Raw genomic sequence first — 19,355 nt, forward strand, 5'->3', positions numbered from 1 at the left:
TTTGATTGGCTCAGAAAAAGTTATGATTTTGTACATTACTTAGATTATTGTGGTGGTGGTGAGAGCAATGCTTTTTCCAGCTCTCTATACTGAGGCAGAAGCTGGAACTCCTGCAGGTGTTATTTTATTAAGAGAATCTGAGGGTCTCTATTGTTGACCCACAATTCTCATCACAGTTTTTACCCAGCATAGTCTTTCTACTTAGTCTCCTAATCCACCTCTTTCTAATTGTCTTTCTATTTCTCAGAGCTCTGGCTTCACAACCTAAGTTTCACTATCTTCTTCTGGTTATTGCCAGGGTTGGTGGCATATTCAGACCATCTTCACCTTACTGACATTAGTTCCTACTCAATCTTTGGATTTGTATACTCCTTGGTTTTAGTGACACCCCCAGAGAAGGGAGCTTTAGATGGACACACCATCACATTCAATGATGCTGAGATTTTCTAAGACTCCTATTTACTCAACTATGTTCTTTACTCAATTTAACAAATATTTTTTGAGCACTTACTAAATGCAAGGCACATAGTTCTGGGTGCCAGGTAGTTTACAAAAATGAATCAGTCTATCACATCTCTTTTACCTTTCTCTCCACTTCCAATTCAACTATATGACCCCACTTGAAACATGAGTATATGGGAGCCAGCAGACAGACACAGTGGGCAGGAGATGGCATGAATGAAGCGTAAGGTTACAGTGAATCTAGAGATCAAAAGGGAAGAGGATCAAAACACACTCTTGAAGAAGGAGAAAGTGTAGCCTGTGAAGATCTATGGACCTCTAAGGGGAAGGATAGGACCTGGCTGGGCACTGTCCTTAAGAGGACCTGCTGGCTATCCTGACACCGGAGGAGCTTTGGGGAAGCAGAACCATTGTGTTGAAACTTCTCTTCCTCTGAGGCTGGATGAGCATTAGCCTTTGAAACCGCTAGAGAAGACAGAAGACAACTTAAACCATAAATAACATATAAATACGTAAATAAAAGCACTTAAGAAGACTAAATTCAGTATCTATACACGAGACTATGGAACAAAAAGCATAGTTTCATTCCCTTTTTAAATTGAGGTTTTACATTTAGTGAAATGCACAGATCTTAAGTGTACAGTTTGATAAACTTTGACAAATATATACACCCATATAACCCCCACCCCTACCAACATATAGAACGTTTCTATCACCTCCTACTACTTCCCAGTAAACTGCCACCCTTCCCAGGCAATTTCTGATTTTCTATCACCATAGATTAGTTGTATCACATTTAGAACTATGTGTAGATGGAACCATAATGTCAACCTCAAAAATAAAATAGCCAATTATTTTACTAGCAAATTAGTTTATTCAGGAATAAACTCATTTGCAATTCAGGACAATCAAGCTATGGCAAACTATAGGCCAGTCCAAGAATATTAAATGGAAAATTCCAGAAATAAACACTTCATACATTTTAAATTGTGCACCATTCTGAGTATCATAATGAAATCTCATGCTGTCGCGCTCCATCATGTCCAGGACATGCATCACCCCTCTGTCCAGCTTAGCCAAGCTGTATACACTACTGTCCGTTAGTCACTTAGCAGCCATCTGAGTTACCAGGTTGACTGAGATGGTTCCACAGTGCTTGTGTTCAAGAAACTCTTACTTTACTTAATAATGGCCCCAAAGCACAAGAGTAGTGATGCTGGCAATTCGGATGTGCCAAAGAGAAGCTGTAAAGTGCTGCTGTAAGGTGAAAAGGTGAATTCAGTACAATAAGGTATTTTGAGAAGAGAGACCACATTCACATAACTTTTATTACAGTATACTGTTGTAATTGTTCTATTTTATTATTAGTTACTGTTGTTAATCTCTTACTGTGTCCAATTTATAAATTAAACTTTATCATAGGTATGTATGTATGGGGAAAAAAGGAGTATATACAGGGTTTGGTACTTTCCCCTGTGGATGGGGGGATGCCTATGTGAATTATTTTATGTCTGGCTTCTTTCAGTCAGTATAGTGTTTTTGAGATCCATTCATGTTGTTCCATGTGTTAAAAACATAACAAATTCAAAGTGGACTCGCTTTTGACAAGCCCCACAAAGCCTTTACACCTAACCATACTGTAGTTTCAGCCTCTCCCAGGAGTGGAATTTTAAATAAATCAGTCTGGATGGAATTCCCTGGTCAACACTAGTCAAGTAATCTGCTTGATAAAACTTCCCCTAAGGGAAGGTAACCTTGCCTGAAATAATCCATTCTTCTAATTTTTTTGTCCCACCCTCTTTCTGCCTTTAAAAACCTTCCACTTTGTAAAACTCCTTGGAGCACCTTTCTAGTTGCTAGATGGGATGCTACTTGTACCCAGGTGAACTTTTTTTTAAACACATGTGTCTAATTTTTTTCTTTTCAATGCTAAGTAATATTCTAGTGAATGAATATACCACACCTTGTTTATCCACTTTCCTGATGATGAACATTTGGGTTGTTTTCACTTGGTGCTATTATAAATAAAGCAGCTATAACATTTTTACAAAAGTAAACATATGAAAATCATGATTTTTTTAAAAAAAAAATTTTTTTTTTAAAATCATGATTTTAAAAACACAACATTGAAAATATATTGCAGGAGATTAAATATTGCTAAGTAGTCTAAATGGAAAAAATATCTCAAATCACAGAGCAAAAAATGTAAAGAGAGAAATTATGAGGCAAAGGCAAGTCTCTTTGAAGATAATCCAAGAGACCTGAAATATGACTATTTGTAGTTTCAGAAGGAGAGAAAGGAACAGGTAAAAGAGAGGTCACAATTAAACAAATAATAATAAAAAGTTTCCCTGAACTAAGGACAGACTTGCATTTGCAGATGAAAGGGGTCACTGAGTTTCAGCTAAGATCAATGAATAAAGACACCCTTCGTATCTGAGGAAAACCCCTGTAAAGAGATCTTAAAAATTTCCAGGTGGAAGGAACAAGTTACCTATAAAAAGAAGAAAAACAAGAAGAACAAGGAGGACAGGGAGCTGGGGGAGCAAGAAGGGGAGGAAAAGGAAGGGGAGAAGTAGAAAGAGGAAGTTGTGGAAATAAACACAAAGAGTGACCAAATGAGAACAAGCAAAGGCTATTTATTCAGAGCTTTTCACAGCAAGGGAGTTGGCCACCATCACCTGTTTAACAGTGAGGCAAAGGCAGGCAGAGGAGTGGGAAAGCTTTGTAGTGGTAAAGCGGAAATGCAGGTGCGCCCTAATTAGAGGCTGTTGGCATAGGGAAGCTGTCAAGCAGCCTAAATTGAAGTGGGGTGTCCTATGTGATTGGTGAGGGGAACATACTTGGCTTTCGCTGCTGGGTCCTAAGTTAGAAGTAGGGGCAAAAATTTGAGAATCTGTCAGTTATTTATGGAGTAGTTGACATTTTGGGCTGATTGCTACAGTTGTTTGGCTTCCTGGGATGACTGCTGCAGATTGTGGGTCAGAGCTTTATTTTAATATTTGGTCTTGCCATTTCTGTTTGCATATTCAGTCTCTCAAAGATAAGAAAGAAAGGGAGAAGAAGGAGGAGGAGGAGGGGGAGAGAGAGAAAGAGAGAGAAAGAGAGAGACAGAGAAACTGGCACTGGACTTTTCATCTAAAATCCTAGAAGCTAGAAGACTGGAGTACCATTTACAGGTCACTGAGGGAAAAAGACAGCCAGCAGCTCAGCCCAAATCTCATTCAGCTGTCAGGATGATAGAAAGATATTTGTGAATATGCAGATTCACAAATGTTACCCATGCACAGCATCTGAGGGATCACTTAGGAGTGAACACTACCACACAATAAAACAATCAGAACAGAGACCTCATATCAAGACAGGGAAGATGAAGAGAAGGGAAATTTGTGGTGAGTAATTTCTTTAAATGTACATAGCAATGTACGTAAATAATGACAAGGTCACTAGGAATTATAATAACACAAGTAGTAAATTAAGGATTGCTAAAATAGACACATTGCAAAGGAAAATCAAATACTTGGAGAAATGGAAAAGTACCAACTTTTCTTAGTGAAACCTAGGAATTACGTGGTGATAGAGGGGCAAAAGTAAATATGTTCTAAAGGTCTCAACTAGGAGTGAAGGGTGGGGAAGTAAAAATATTATGAGTCTCATTTATTGAGGTATAATAAAGAGACAATGGGGGACTAAAATGTCTAGAAGGGAGGAAATGGCTGAATACCTGTTCTCACATATTATTACAGAAAAAGTGTTTGATAGTGAATATCAGGAAAGGGAAAGCAATCACTAGTTAAATTGAAAAGATGACATACTTTTCTTTAAGCCTTAATATACCTTTCACACTAGTTAAATTTAAAGGAAAATGATATAGGACATGAAAGAAACACCCAGAATATGTGGCAGTACTCAGGAAAGAATTAGAAATAAAAATAACGTTTTAGTAATGAAGATTAAACTAAGAGGAAACCAGGAGTAACTAAAAATGGCAGGTGGTATCTTAAGAGAGTTAAAAAGGAAGAAATTTTTTAAAATAAAAAAAGATGTGAAAAAAGAAATAAAAAGGTTTTGAGGAAAATGACTAATATTAAAGCTAGGTAAAGAAGATCTAACATATAGATAATAGTAGTTTCTGAAGAAACAAAAAGAAGTACAAAAATATAATTAAAGATAATGTTGTTGAAAAAAATTGAAACTACATATTGAAAAGGCACACTGTGTACCTGAGAAGATTGATCGAGAATGACCAACACCAGCATATAGTCTAGTAAAATTACCTGATATTAGAGGAGAAAAAATTGGGGAGCATTAGGCAAAAAGAGTAAGTAATTTATAAGGGAAAGAAAATTAGGCCCTCATGAGATATTTTTCAAAAATGTTTTATGTCACAAGAATATGGAGTGCCAGCCACACTTAAGATTCTCAAAAAGTGAATCAGGGTTTATTATATCTAACAGAACAGACTTTCAAACATAAAAGGCACAAGATGTTACGAACATACAGGAACATGCAAGAATATGGTCTTCATGAGCACTTCCTGAGAAACCTAGTAAAGAACTAGCTTCAGACAACCAAGATGGCTAGAGAGATATCAATATAAGAGCAGATGGTAAGCATTAAATATTTATTACTTATAGAACTAAGATGAAATGAAGAAAGTATTGTTTTAATGGCTATATGTGCTCATAATATAGACATACTAGAATTACAAAAATGAGAGGAAATGGGGAGAGGAATAGCAGGAAAATATTGAATTCTTTTCAGCAATCATATTGGGGGGTGGTAGGTATTAGTATTGTTATACTGAGGGTGTTGTGTGTATAACATGGAATGAATGAAATGAATAATTATGGAATATACTGATTCTCTAATCCTCTATGTACTGTGAACCAGGATTCTGGATGTACAAGGAGATACAGTTGTAATACATAGGAGAGGTTAAGTAAAAGCACTTAAATTAGATTTAGAGTACCAGTATGAACTCATAAGTTATTTCATCCTTAAAATATGTATATATTTCCTAGTTCTGTTCTATGAAAAGTTCCCCAAATGACCAATACAGTAGCAATGAGAATCCCTAGCACTCGGATTGTTATCTGTAAACATCAGTTCCTAAGAGGAACTAAAGGAATAAGGGCTTCTTGGAGAAATGGCTAATTCTGGGTCTAGGCTAGGAAACACACAAGATCACTCGAAAACAAATTTGTTACACAGCACTAACAACATGTGGAATAACTGTAGAGTAAGAATGAGTGCTTAGAAAACAGCAGAATATATACAATCGCCTATGTTCTTTTTTCTTCTCCAGCAAGGCATATATGACCTTGACACATGGCACTTAGAATGGAAGATAAGCTAGGAAAAGGACCCCAGGATGACTTCCGTTGCTTGTTTGGGGGAAATTGAAGGGGTAGAACATCTAGTTGAATATGTAAAAATGGGAGTTTCCTAGCCAAGGAAATGGTGTTATTAGACAAGAGTTTAGTGAGGAGAGCTGCTATACCAGTTGTGTTGGCATCTGCTGGAGCAGTGCTACCCAAATTTTAATGTGCAAGGATTAGTAGAGGGATTTTGTTAACATGACAATTTTGACTCAGTAGGTTGGGACTAGGACACAAGGTTTTGCATAGTACAAAGAAGTAAGATTTGTGCACTTTCCTTCAGTTAATTCAGATATGCCTAGCAAACTTCTTGCTAAGCAACTGAAAAGATGGTTAGAATAAGCTTCCATCTGGGTTTGTTTTTCTTCACTGCTATAAGCAAAACCTAAAAATATGTACTATTCTCTTAGGGGTTGGGCAGAGGTAACCAGTGGCCCAGAAAGGGGAGGCCTTGTCATGTTGAAAAATTATCACATTGTTGCATACATTAAGTAGGAAGGCAGACAACATCCCTAACTTGTAGCTGAAGTGGAGTTATCTGTTAAGAGCCAATTTGTGTGTGTGGCTGTTTCTTTTTGCTTTCAGCAAGGTATTACAAGTGAAGTTTGGAGTCAGAGTAAAAAGGGAATAAAATGTCCAGAAATTCTGGGGTTTCACTAAGTTGAAAAAGGCAAGTGCTTATGTACCCTTAAATAGCAGACGAGAAGACATTGCTTGGAGATTTCTCATAGCCCATTAAAACTTTTTGGCAAACACAAATAAAAAACAACAAAAAATAAAGATAAGCTGAAGCAAAAATCAAATTAATAGAATTCTCTTCTCATTTAAACCTATTGTTTCAGATGATTTCAAGGCTGCCATCATTAAAAATGTTAAGGATGGGTTGAGTGTGGAAGCTAGGAAATAAGGCAGGTTTAACAACTATGTCTAGAAACAACTTTGGTTTTGGTCTTGGCCCTTAAACTGTCTGGAAGCAAACTGGGTTTACTGAACATTCAATGAAATTATATTTTTTTGAAAAACCAAACACTGAGAATCCTGGCCTACAAAAGCTTCCAGTTGTTCAAGCCCTAAGGCATTCCCCTCAAAGAAGAAATACTCTCCAACACCCTGTTAACCTGTATTGACAAAGGTTGAGCCCACAGAACACAATGGACAATGGAGATCCTCTCAAAGAGCAGAACTAGGGTTTAACCAAGGAACTTATTCCACTACTGGAGTAGTGGGTGTTCACATTACTATCCAGAATTCCACTATTGCCACAGACAAATAACTGCTGTTGTTTCCTATTTACTTTTTCAGAGTTTTGACTGTGGTTATTCTGTTCCTGTTCCACTATTGTTTTGTGTTACATATATGGACATGAAGCAGATAATATATTTTATAGTTTATATGTTTCTAGACCATGAAAATCCACATTCTAATTAATGGAGAAGACTGTGCATCATCAGACATCCTGGATTTTGAACTACACTTGATCTTAGCCAAAAGGCTGAGAAGCGATCTGATATAGAAACTGAATGAGAAATTGAACTATCTTCTTTAGGGGTGACAGTGTTCTGTAAGAAGAAAGATACACATAGTTATTTAGGTGGTCAGAGGGATAAACTAGTAGAGACTGCTGATTGTCCTTCTAAAGCAATCCTTTCCTTTTTCCTGGGCAAAAGCCTGCCTAACTGGAAATTAAATTTCCAGTCTCATTGTTGCTAGGCAAATGCACTTGATGTAGTTCTTGCCAGTGGAGTGAGATTTTAATTGATGTGGGCAATCTTCACATTATTTTCTTAAAGGATTTCCTCCTCCTGGTCTTTTCTTCCCCTTTCCCAATACAGGGATCATGCTATTTTTTTTAACATATCAAGATGGCAAAAATTCAAAAGTTTGACATCCTCTGTAGGCAAGGCTGTTAGAGCATTGCATTCCTACATATTGCTGGTAGAAAAGCAAAAATGGTACCATCCCTATAAAGTGCAATTTGGCAATATTTATAAAAATTATATCTGCCCTTTGACTCTCTACTTGGAATTTATTCTACCTGTACACATGCCAAATGATTCATGTACAACGTTATTCATCGCAGCATTGATTGATTAAAAACAATTTAAGTGTCTAGCTCTAAGGATGAAATAAACTATGGCATCCCCTCATTATAGGTAATATTCTCCAGCTCTAAAACAGAACGAGGACGCTCTCTAGACTTACGTGGTAATATGGTCACCAGCAAAAGTGAAGAAATCAAGAGCAGAATAATGATGTGGGGTGACATCGTTTGTGAAAGCAAGAAAGGAGATAAAAACTTACATGTATTTATTTGCTTGTATTTGCAGTATTCTGTAAGGATAAGTAATGAATACAATTACATATAAAGAGAGGATGACTGTATAATTTGTCATCCAGATGGTACTGTTTCTAGAGTGAAAGGACGTGTTATTAATAATTACTCCTGGACAACAGATGGAAAATGGCACTGTCCTGGACAAACTGGATGTATGATCAACCTGTAAAAAGGATATAGAGTAGGAGGGGGAATGTGGACATTTTATATTGTATTTTACAAAAGTACGGGGCTGTGATAAATTGGCAATAAAAGCAACTCGTTCTTTACCACAGATAGTTTAAGAGCTGCCTTAAAGAACGAGGAACGGTAAACCACAAACGTGAAGCACGGAACACAATGAACACGCGGTGGTTCTGCGTACCCGGCACTTACTGGAGTTGCACAAGTGACGCACGGTCTGTGAGTTCATCCGCCAATCCGAACAGGGAGCGTGCGAGCTTGAGCCTGCGGGAGAGGCCAGGGCGGGCTCCGGACTTGAGGAGTGGAGCCTTCGCGTCACTCAACCCTGGGGGCGGACGTAGCGCAGGCTCACACACCCGGCGCTCTGGCCCACACAGACGTTACTCTATGGCATCTCGGGTTCCCTCTGGCTGCGCTCTGGAGGACTACACTCGTTTTCTTTTTGGCTGTGAGAGGCCCGGCAGCCTCGGCTGAGCTGGAAGAAAGATGGCGGCAGCCGTGCGACAAGATTTGGCCCAGCTCATGAATTCGAGCGGTTCTCATAAAGATCTGGCGGGCAAGTGAGTATTTCCCAAGGCCATGGGAGGTGGGGAGGGAAGCCACAGACTTGTTCCCCTTGGGTTGACGGAGGCTTTCGGATGTGTGGCTAGGAGCAGCCCTGAGGATCAGGGGGGCGGGCCTGAGGTCGGTTGTGGAGGCAAATGTTGGGAGCAGCAGAAAGCTGGAGGAGTCCTCGTGCAGGGAGCTCTTGGGACCATAGACCTAGGGTGACTGTCAATTTGTTCAGCCCTTGATAGCATCCTTACTGGTCTCTTAAGATTGTGGAAGCGCGGTCTGAGGGACGACTGCTCCCACGGCCTTCTCAGCCTTCCCTGGTGCCTTTCTCCATCGCTGGCTGGACTCTCACACCGAATTCTGGCACCTCCTTGGACCTCTTTTTTTTTTTAATTGAGGGAAATTTATATTCTGGGACCTGGATGCAGAGTTTTTTTAGGGAGATGGCTTCTTGAGGCTCTTGGGGATTGAGGAGGTATGGCCGCTATCATGTCGTCCGGAACCACTCGGACCATCTTCTGTGGGTTCTTGTGTTTTGGGTACTCTCTCTCCGCCACCAACTCTGAAGAAGGGCACATGGTCGGAATGTCCTTATAATATGGGTCAGGATATCGAGAGTAGTGATGTTTGTAGGAATCTGGATTGGTTAGGAATTTTGTCGAAATTTATGTCGAAGATGGCTTATTAGCAAGTTAAAATTTGTGACAAGTGCCTGCACTGCAAGCAGTTATTATACAGTGTTAATCATAAATAGATAGAGATTGTCTATTTTTCTTTGTAGATTTCACATTGCTGTTCTTTTATAATGAACATGCATTCTGTTTAAGGTATGCTTCTCAATTTGATCCTATGTAGTATTTACATCCTGACAGCTGAGATCACTTTGATATATAGGATACACCTACTCTTACCTGGCTATTGAAATCTTGACTGTGTGTTATGTGGGCTTTGCTTCCTTTTCTTCGGTGGTAAATGTAATCTACTTTTATCAGTAGGAAATTTTGCTGTGTATCATAGGCTTTTTCTTCCTGTGGCAGTTTCCCCCTCAGGAAAATGGGGATAATTAGAGGACTTATTCCTGTCTGAGGACAAAATGAGTATGTGTGTATAAACACTTACATCACTTAGAACAGTACCTGACACTTAGAAAGTGCCACAAGATTGTCACTATTATCATTATTATTATTAAGCAGTTAGTAATTACATATTGACTTATTTATAGGTTGAAAATAAGTTGAATATGTCTTCATAGCTCAGTCCGTTTTGCATGTCATTTCTATAGGTTTGGATGAAAGTAAAACTAGCTTATATTTCTTTCCCATGCTTGCTTTCTTTGTTTTCTTGAAGAAAATAAGTGCATTAGTTGTCAGAAGAGATGTAGTTTTTATGTATTTGCAGAATTCTGAAACTTAAGCATTTAATTCCTCAGTTCTAATTGCAGATAAACAATAGTACCAATCTTATTGGGTGCTTCAGTTATTTATTGCTGTATAACAAACCAAAAACTTACTGGTGTAGAATAACTATTATTTTTTAGGATTCTTTGGGTTGACTAGACTGTTTTGCTGGTCTTGTTTGGGCTCACTCAGACAGGTGCAGTTAGTGGCAGCTCAGCTGGGGCTGGTGGGGCTAAAATGGACTCACATACATATATGGCTGTTGGCTGGGTCTCTCTCTCTCCACATGGTCTTTCATTCAGTTGTTTAGCTAAGGCTTCCTTACAGGACCAACAAAGTGAGAGTGGAAACTGCCAAGACCTCTTAAGGCTAGCTTGGAAGTCTTACAACATCACTTCTCAAGTACCAAAGTAAGTAACAAGACCAGCGCAGATTCAAGGGGAGGGGAAATGGAGTTTACCTTTTAATGGAAGGAGTGGCCGAGTTACATTGCAAAGGCTCATTGTCAGAGGGAGGCATAATTCATTGGAGGCCAAACAATCTATCCCATGGAGGTCTGTGAAGATTAAATGAGATAATGTGCTTGATAACTGATAGCCAGTGCTTTCTGAGGAAAGTTTCAGCCTTGCGTGCAGGTACATATCTGGTTCTATGTGGGCAAGAACGCGTCAGGATATTTATTTTAGTAACAAAATAGTTCTGCCAGCTACATGCTTTATGAGAATAACACTCATGAAATATAGCAGTAGTTTTGGGTTTCCATTAGGAGTCGAGTAACATAGCATTCCATATTAAGGAATGATGGAGAAAATTTGTTTCTAAAATATTGATACTATGTGTTCCCAGCAATTAACAAGATATCTATAACAGAGCAGTCATTCAATAAATGTTTGATTCAGTGCATATCTAGAAAGGTGCAGGACTAATGTTTGAATCCAGGTTCGTCTACTCTAAAAAGCACATTTTTAATCTACTAACCTCTACTGCTTTTCTGGCCAAAACTTCAACTAGAAATACTTTCCCATAACTGTGATTTAACACAGCAGTGTAAAATTGATATAAGAAATTGGCCATAGGAGAAGCATTTTTGCAAATTTATAGGCTGCTTTTGTACGTGTATGCGTTGTGTTCATTTTCCCAAAATAAGCCTTAGACAAGAAGGAGAGAAAGAGAGCCTTAACAGGGAACATTTGAGTAGATAACTGTTGTGATAGCCTGTCTTATTCACTTAGCTAAAACCTATTTAGTTTTTCAAAACTCAGTTCAGATGTTACTTCTTCCAAAAATCTTCTCTAAATAACCACTATCATAAACTCACCACCCACACATAGGACCTGGTTAGTTGCTCTTCTTATGTCCAGTGGCATCCTATATTTCCCTGTATCATAGCGCTTAATTGTTTTGTCTGTTTACTTGTTTGCTTCTCCAGTTAGAACGATTTCTTTGAGGGCAAGTATGAGGTTGGATTATAGGTTTTTGTTGAGTTAATCCTATAGAAATAGAACCTTTTATATTTTTCTTTTCTTTCCAATTTTGGGGTACGGAGGGTACTCAGAGGAAGCTATCAGACCTTTGGAGTCTAAACATTTCATTTTATAAGAAGCTGTTAGCCTGGAGAAAGGGAAGTAATGGGAGACCTTTTAGTGCCTTTGACTAATAGAAAAGCTGTTTTACAGAAAAGAAAAGAGACTCCTCTGCATTATAAAAGTAGACTTTGGATTAGAGTGGAATAAAACTGTCAATAAATGGAGGACACACACACACACACAAAACAGAAGATAAAGACGATGTGCATATAACCTCAGAGGCCCCTTCTAACTCAGATTCTCTGGTTCTTGTTCCCACACATAACAGTTTTAGTGGTTTCCATCGCAAGAGTGAAGTTCCCTAATATCTAGTGTTTACTCTGTGCCAAGCACAACTTTACTGACATTTTTAATGATTCTTAAAAAGTAACATTTATATTACATGAGAAAATTGAAGTACAGAGGTAGAATACCTTGTTCCAAGGCCACATAGCTAGCTAGTGGCAAAGCCAGAATACAGCGCTCTTGGCTCATAGCCCTCACCTCTAAACACATCTGCCTTTTGGCTTTACATTATTTTCACGAAACTGGATTGCATTTCAGATGGTAATTTTTATTTATTTATTTATTTATTTATTTATTTATTTATTTATTTATTTATTTTTGCCTAGCATGCCTGTCTTCCCCCACTCTTTCCCACTTACCACGAAGTTGAGATATTTAGAATGCTTAGAGATCAACCTCTTTAGGAAATTATTTCTCCTAAAAAATTATATTAGCCCTTACCTGTTTTTAAGATTTTGTCTTTTAATCTCTTGCAACTTCATTTTGATGGGTCTATGTGGATTTTTTTTTAACTTATTAGTTTTTGTTTTGAAATAAACCACTGTAAAACTTAGTAAGTTAAAACAATAATTTATTTAGCTCATAGTTCTGTTAGTTGGCAGTTTGGGCTGGGCTCAGCTGGATGGTTCTCTGCTCCACATGGCCTGGGTTCCACATGGGCTCGAACATGTGCCTGTAGTCAGCTGCAGGTCAGGTAGGCAGTTCTGCTTCTGTGTGCTGGCTGGGGCAGTGGAGGTGACTGCGCCACATATTTCGTTATCCAATAGGTTAGTCTGCCTTGTTCGTGTGACAACAGCAGGGTGCCAAGAGATAAAGACGCATGTAAGGCCTCTTGAGGTTTAGGTTCAGAATAGGCACTTCACTTCTCCATTCTATTGGTCAAAAGTAGCCCAGATCAAAGGGTGGGGAAATAAACTACCTCTCATTGTGAAGAGCTACAAAGTCACATTGCAAAGGAATGTAGATACAGAGAGTGAAAGAATTGTGGCCTCTTTTTGTAAATGCTCTACTGTATTATCCTTGTTGAGCTTCACTGCATTTCTTGAATCAATAGGTTGGATTATTTCATTGCAGTGGGAAGTTTTCAGCTATATCTCTTTTATTATTTTTTCCCCCTTTTTATAAATTAGTTTCAGGTGTACAAAACAACTAAATTGACGTTTACGCCCTTCACAAAGTGATAAACCGCCCCCCTCAGCTACAGCTCTTTAAATGTTGCCTCTGTCCCATTCTGTTTTCTCCTCCAGTGTCACCTGTTGGCCCTCTTACTGTGGTCTCTGTCTCTTACCCTGTCTCCTATACTTACTATGTCAGTGCTTTATTCTGGATAAGTTCTTCTGACCGGCTTTCTAGTTTATCAGTTCTTCACATGTGCTGTTAAGAACACCATTGAGTTTTTAAGTTTGATTATAGTATTTCAGTTTTACAGTTTTTCGTAGTTCTTTTTTCAAATGACACCTTTTATGATTCCCAGTTTCTTGCTGAAACTTCAGTTTGTCTTTATGTCTATAAACGTGGTAAGCACAATTGTATTATAGTTTTTCTGATAACTAGTATCTGGAGTTCCTGTTTGTTGTTATTGCCTGTTGCTTTTGTTGATTCTAGTTCATATTGTCATGTGCTTTGTAATCTTCATTTGTTAGGCCAATTATTTAAAAATGTATTTTTAGAAACAATTGGAGGCCTAAGATGTTACCTTTCAGGGAGGATGTTCATTTCCTTGTGCCAGGTAGGTACCTGGGGGTGCTAGCCATCTAGGTTCCAAGGCTTCAGAATTTTTTGATTTACCTAGGTGATCCTTGGAATAGATTTTGTAATCTTATTTCCAAAGTGCCAGTGTTTCCTCCTTTGGCCAGCAAGGAACTGAGATCCCTGTTTTTCTGGTATAGCTCTCTTCGTTGGCCAGAAATTGCAACTCGCTTCTCTGTTTTTCCAGCAGATGGCGGAATGCCTCAAAGCAGAACCCACCTCCTTCGCCCCACCAAAAGTGCCACTCTACCTCTCTGTCTTGCCACAGTCAGCAAGTGCTTTCAGGGAGAAGCTATGATTCACGTCTTTATGCTCTCACTCTCACCTGGTTTCTCTTTCTTGTTAGGATTTTATGCTGTTTGTTTTTTTACATTTCTTTTAGCTTATTTTTTTTTTTCTTTTTTGAGGTAGGATTGGTCTAATCACCTAGTTCACCGTTACTGTAAGTGAAATATCTTGTTAATACATGCCTAAATAGTGACTGTGATACATTTTCATGTGTATATGTTTTATTTACCTCCAGATTCCTTTTAAGTGCCAAGCAATCAGGATTGACATACTGAACTTTAGTTCACATGCATATATATTAGATGCTCAGTAAACATTTGTTGATGATAAATGGATAAAACAGATATAAGGTGCCTTACTTAATGAAATTTGTTTTCCTTCACATTTTTTAAGGAAAAAATATTTGGTACTTGTCATGTTCTCCATATGAATTACTTTTCCTTCTTTTCCACTGAGTATATACTGAGTGCTCAATAAAAAGCTATTATTGTTTTCTGTGAAACCTCCTCTGATTAATCTAACCCATTTTGGTTTTACTCGCTTCTGAATAAGATACTTAATTACTTGTCGTATCTCTTACACTGTTCAGTTTCATTTTAACTTTTGTTTGTTTTTGTTTTATTGTAATTTAATACTTGGTATATTATATTATTTTTTATTTCCCAGCTATAAGATCTTCAAAGTCTAAGCTTATTTGAAATTTTTTTAGTGTCACACACAGAATCTCATATAGCATTTTAAAAAGCCTAGGTGCTCAGCATTTTTGGATGATTTTTATATGGCAGTATTAAATGGCTATTTAAATCTTTGATTTAAAACAAGTTTTTTAGTCATTCTATATTATTCTTGTGAAAAAAGTAAGTCCTTGTTCTTAGGTGCTAGAAATTATGTATTAGAGAAGGAGCAAGGTAGCATCTAGCCCCAAACTCTTAATCTATAAAAGTCAAGAGTTTAAGTAGGCAATTTCTAAGGCCCTGGCAAATTACGCAATTTGTTACTATAAAGCTTTCATTACTTTTTAGATTTATTTTGGTGTGTTCCCAGTACACACTAGTTAATAAGTTATGAAACTATTATTAAAAACTGAGGTTAATCAGCAAATTTCTGTAAGTGAGACATTATCATCTTTGAATGTTATTATTAGTATAAAATAATCTATGAGGATGTAAGAATAAGAGGGCTTAGCCATAAGCCTTGATTTAATTGAATATGAAAAATATCACCAGAGGGTAAGGGGGGTGGGGGGGTGGGAGATGAAGGTAAGGGGGATCAAATATATGGTGATGGAAGGAGAACTGACTCTGGGTGATGAACACACAATGGGATTTATAGATGATGTAATACAGAATTGTACACCTGAAATCTATATAATTTTACTAACAATTGTCACCCCAATAAATTTAATAAAAAAAAAAAAGGAAAAAGAATATCAAAAAAAGAAATAATAAATCATTGACTGTATTAACTGAAAGCATGCCCAGGGCAATAAAATACATGTATAAATATAGATAACGAAAAATGTGTGTGTGTAGACAGAGAGAAAGAATGAGATAACTGAATTTTATGCCTCAAATGTAGCAATTTTTTTTCTGGAATATAAAGCACTTTTTCATTAAAGTATAGTTGACATACAATATTGTATTAGTTTTAGGTGTACAACATAGTGATTAGACATTTATATAACTTACGAAGTGATCACCATCAGAAGTCTACTAAACATCTGTGTATTGCGATGTTGACCGTATTCACTATACTGTATATTACATTTCCGTGACTTACTTATAACTATAAGTTTGTACCTCCTTATTCCCTTTACTTTTTTTGTCCATCCCCCCACCACCCAACCCTCTGGCAACTATCAGTTTGTTCTCTGTATCTATGAGTCTGTTTTGTTTGTTCAACAAATATCACAATTTAAAAAAGAACAATTTCTATTTTAAAATAGCAGTATTTCCTTGCTTTCTTACATAGCTCTTCTCTTTTGGAATTTGCTGTCTTTTCTGTCCGTAGACCTGCTTTCTTACAAAGTCAGTTTGATTCATTGTAGTTTTGAGAAATCATGTAACCAGGGTTGTGAGACTATTATTGTGTGAGTTGAGAATCAGTAAATGCTGAATGGTAGCTTGATGGTGTATCCTACAAAACGCAAGTCATAAATTTGAATGAGTTTGGACCCTATTTACGTATTTTTATTTTTTTGACTAAATTCTTGATGACATTCTGAATAATTGCAATGCTATTACGTTTGTAAAATGCTTTCAATAAGTATTATGATGAAGACAAACGAGATTAAAAAATAGTTTAACACTCAAGTACTCACCACTCAACTTGAGAAATAAAATAATTACCAATAAATAAAATAAAATAAAGCAATAAAATATTACCAATATACCTGTAAGTTATTTGAGTGCTTATGATGTGTCAAGTACTGTTCTAGGCATTGTGTATATAGCAGTGAACAAAACAAACAAAAATCTCTGTCCTCGTGGAGGTTATATTTTAGGAAGGAATTTGCCATTACCTAATAATTGTCGTTGTTGCTTTTTTTTTTTAGCATTTCCCCATCCTTTTTAAAGTGCTGATTTGGATCATATATGGTCATGGATATTAGGCAGAATAGTTATTAGCATTGAATGCAAATAAAGAATAGGCACTGACTGACAGCATAAAGGGCGTTCTATCAGTGCATTTCGCTTGGTAGAGTTTATTTTGTACATACTAAGACATTTATTCTCTAATATTTGGTTTCATTACCTAGTCAACATTATTCTATTGTCCACAAGATGAAAGGGTTCTAGAGGTTACCTCATCTACTCTTCTTGTGTGTCTGAGTAGTTCATAATTGAAGGAAAAATGGCTTATATTTTAAGACATTTGAAAAGAAATTTACTTTTTAGTTAAAATTCAAGACTAAAACTTTCCAGCAAAAATGGCACCTTACATCCAGTAACTTGTGATAGGCTTTTGAACTTTTTAAAAGTGGTGTACTGTAAAGAAAACTAGAAGAAGTGGCACCTTAGAATTATAGATTTAGTGTGTCTCGTGATGGACTGGAAACTTGGAGAAAAAAAAAAGTGGTGTTCTTTAAAGAAAACCAGAAATGAGAGCACTATGAAAGAAACCATGGGAAACAGACATGATTAAACATCAAAGTTAGCATTCGAATAGATAGTGCCCTCTGAACATTATTTTTATTTGGTGGTGTTTTAGGTATCGTCAGATCCTGGAAAAAGCCATTCAGTTATCTGGGGCAGAACAACTAGAAGCTTTGAAAGCTTTTGTGGAAGCAAGTAAGTGCAATGAAAAGTCCATGTTTGCCTTGTATTACTGAGGAGGACTTTAAAGCTTGCCCAAGCCTTGTTTTATATCATATTATCAATATAATTTTCATGAGAATAAATTAAATATACTTTGAGATTGATGAACTGATTTTAGAATTTAAACTATTTACAGCTTGATTTTTTTAATGAATTGTCTTCAGAGTTACATTCTCAATTAAGGTTTTGTATAGTTATTGATACAGTAACCGATGAAAGACAATATGTTAATAGCATAATGATGAAGAGAATAGTCTGAATTCAAATCCTAGTCTGCTATTTTATAAGCTATTTAACCTGGGTAAGTTATTTAACCTCTTTGTGCCTCCTTTTCCTTGTCTGTAAAATGAAGATGATACGTACTCTGTAGAATTGTTGGCAGGTTAATGAGTTAATATACATAATAAAGTACTTAGCATAGTATCTGGCATATATTAAGTGCTATAGAGTGTGAGCTGTTATTAATGTTAAAAGCATTCCTTTTGAATGGGGACTAGAAATTTCCATTTTTCAAGATACTCTCCTCTACTCCCTGACATCAGTTATCTTGAAAATTACTCAAAATTCAGGCTAGAATTTATACTGAGTTAACAAATTAATGATACTTGATAGTGCTTTATAGTTTACAGTGTGCTTTCACACACATTGTCCATCACACAGGTTCCTTTTAATAACTCTGTGACTTAGACGATATAGATACAGATATCCCTGTATAATATATTGCAAGGTGAGTCTCAGGATTAAGTGACTTTTTTTTCTCCAAGTTAGTCAGTGACAGAGCCCAGACTGGAAATTAACTTTGCTGATTTATAGTCCTTATTTAATTACATTTCCCTGAAAAGCGCTAGTTTGCATAGTAATTTTCTAACAGTTATGTGTCTAATGGCACTTGTAATGAAACTGTTTTCTAAGTCACATCCAGTATTATCCTATAATGAATTCCAATTAATATATTATAAACTGATTAGTTACAAGACCTGTAAGTTAACTGTCTCAAAAAATTGGAGCCTGTAATGTGAGATGAACTAGCAGTGGTTTCAGAAAAACTTTTTTTTTCTTTTTTTAAAGATTTTATTGGGGAAGGGGAACAGGACTTTTATTGGGGAACAGTGTGTACTTCCAGGCCTTTTTTCCAAGTCAAGCTGTTGTCCTTTCCATCTTAGTTGTGGAGGGTGCCGTTCAGCTTCAAGTTGATGTCCTTTAAGTCTTAGTTGTGGAGGGCGCAGCTCAGCTCCAGATCCAGTTGCCTTTTCTAGTTGCAGGCGGCACAGCCCACCATCCCTTGCGGGAGTCGAGGAATTGAACTGGCAACCTTGTGGTGGCCCATGTGGGAATCGAACCGGCAGCCTTCGGAGTTAGGAGCATGGAGCTCTAACCGCCTGAGCCACCGGGCCGGCCCCAGAAAAACTTTTAAGACTGGCTTTACTGAGAACATTGATTGCACTGTAGTAGGAAAAGAAAAGTGCTATTTGTAAACTGAATCCAGTGAACTGCCAAAAAAAGCAGTCTAATGTTAAAATCATTTATATCAATTGAATAGTTTTTGAACCATCATTTATTTTCACAGTAAATGCTGATTTAAAACATTTAAATCAGCAGTGAGTGGGTCAGAAGCATAATGCATTTTTAAAACACGTAGTAATAGGGGCAGCTGGATAGCTCAGTTGGTTAGAGCGCGGTGCTCTTAACAACAAGGTTGCTGGTTCGATCCCCACGTGGGCCACTATGAGCTGGGCTCTCCACAACTAGACTGAACTAACTACTTGACTTGGAGCTGATGGGTCCTGGAGAAACCCACTTAAACAAATAAAAGTTTT

General features: G+C 37.2%; 1 protein-coding gene across 3 annotated transcripts in view; it reads left to right on the forward strand.

Annotated features, from left to right (window-relative positions):
* The first annotated feature begins 8,630 nt into the window (after positions 1-8,630).
* COPS4 (COP9 signalosome subunit 4) overlaps positions 8,631-19,355 on the forward strand; it is a 36,823-nt gene continuing 26,098 nt past the window's right edge. Inside the window, exons 1-3 of one of the 3 annotated variants that reach the window (XM_074324126.2) lie at positions 8,814-8,921; positions 10,641-10,723; positions 17,432-17,511. In XM_074324126.2, the coding sequence (XP_074180227.1) occupies position 17,511 (1 nt within the window). In that variant the 5' untranslated portion in view covers positions 8,814-8,921; positions 10,641-10,723; positions 17,432-17,510. Of the gene's footprint in view, positions 8,922-10,640; positions 10,724-17,431; positions 17,512-19,355 lie in introns of all 3 variants that reach the window. The other 2 variants (XM_019731326.3, XM_019731327.3) reach the window with 2 other exon arrangements.

Source organism: Rhinolophus sinicus, chromosome 1 (assembly GCF_057876585.1).
Source record: "Rhinolophus sinicus isolate RSI-liver-muscle chromosome 1, RSI-T2T, whole genome shotgun sequence".
NCBI classification, from domain to species: domain Eukaryota; kingdom Metazoa; phylum Chordata; class Mammalia; order Chiroptera; family Rhinolophidae; genus Rhinolophus; species Rhinolophus sinicus.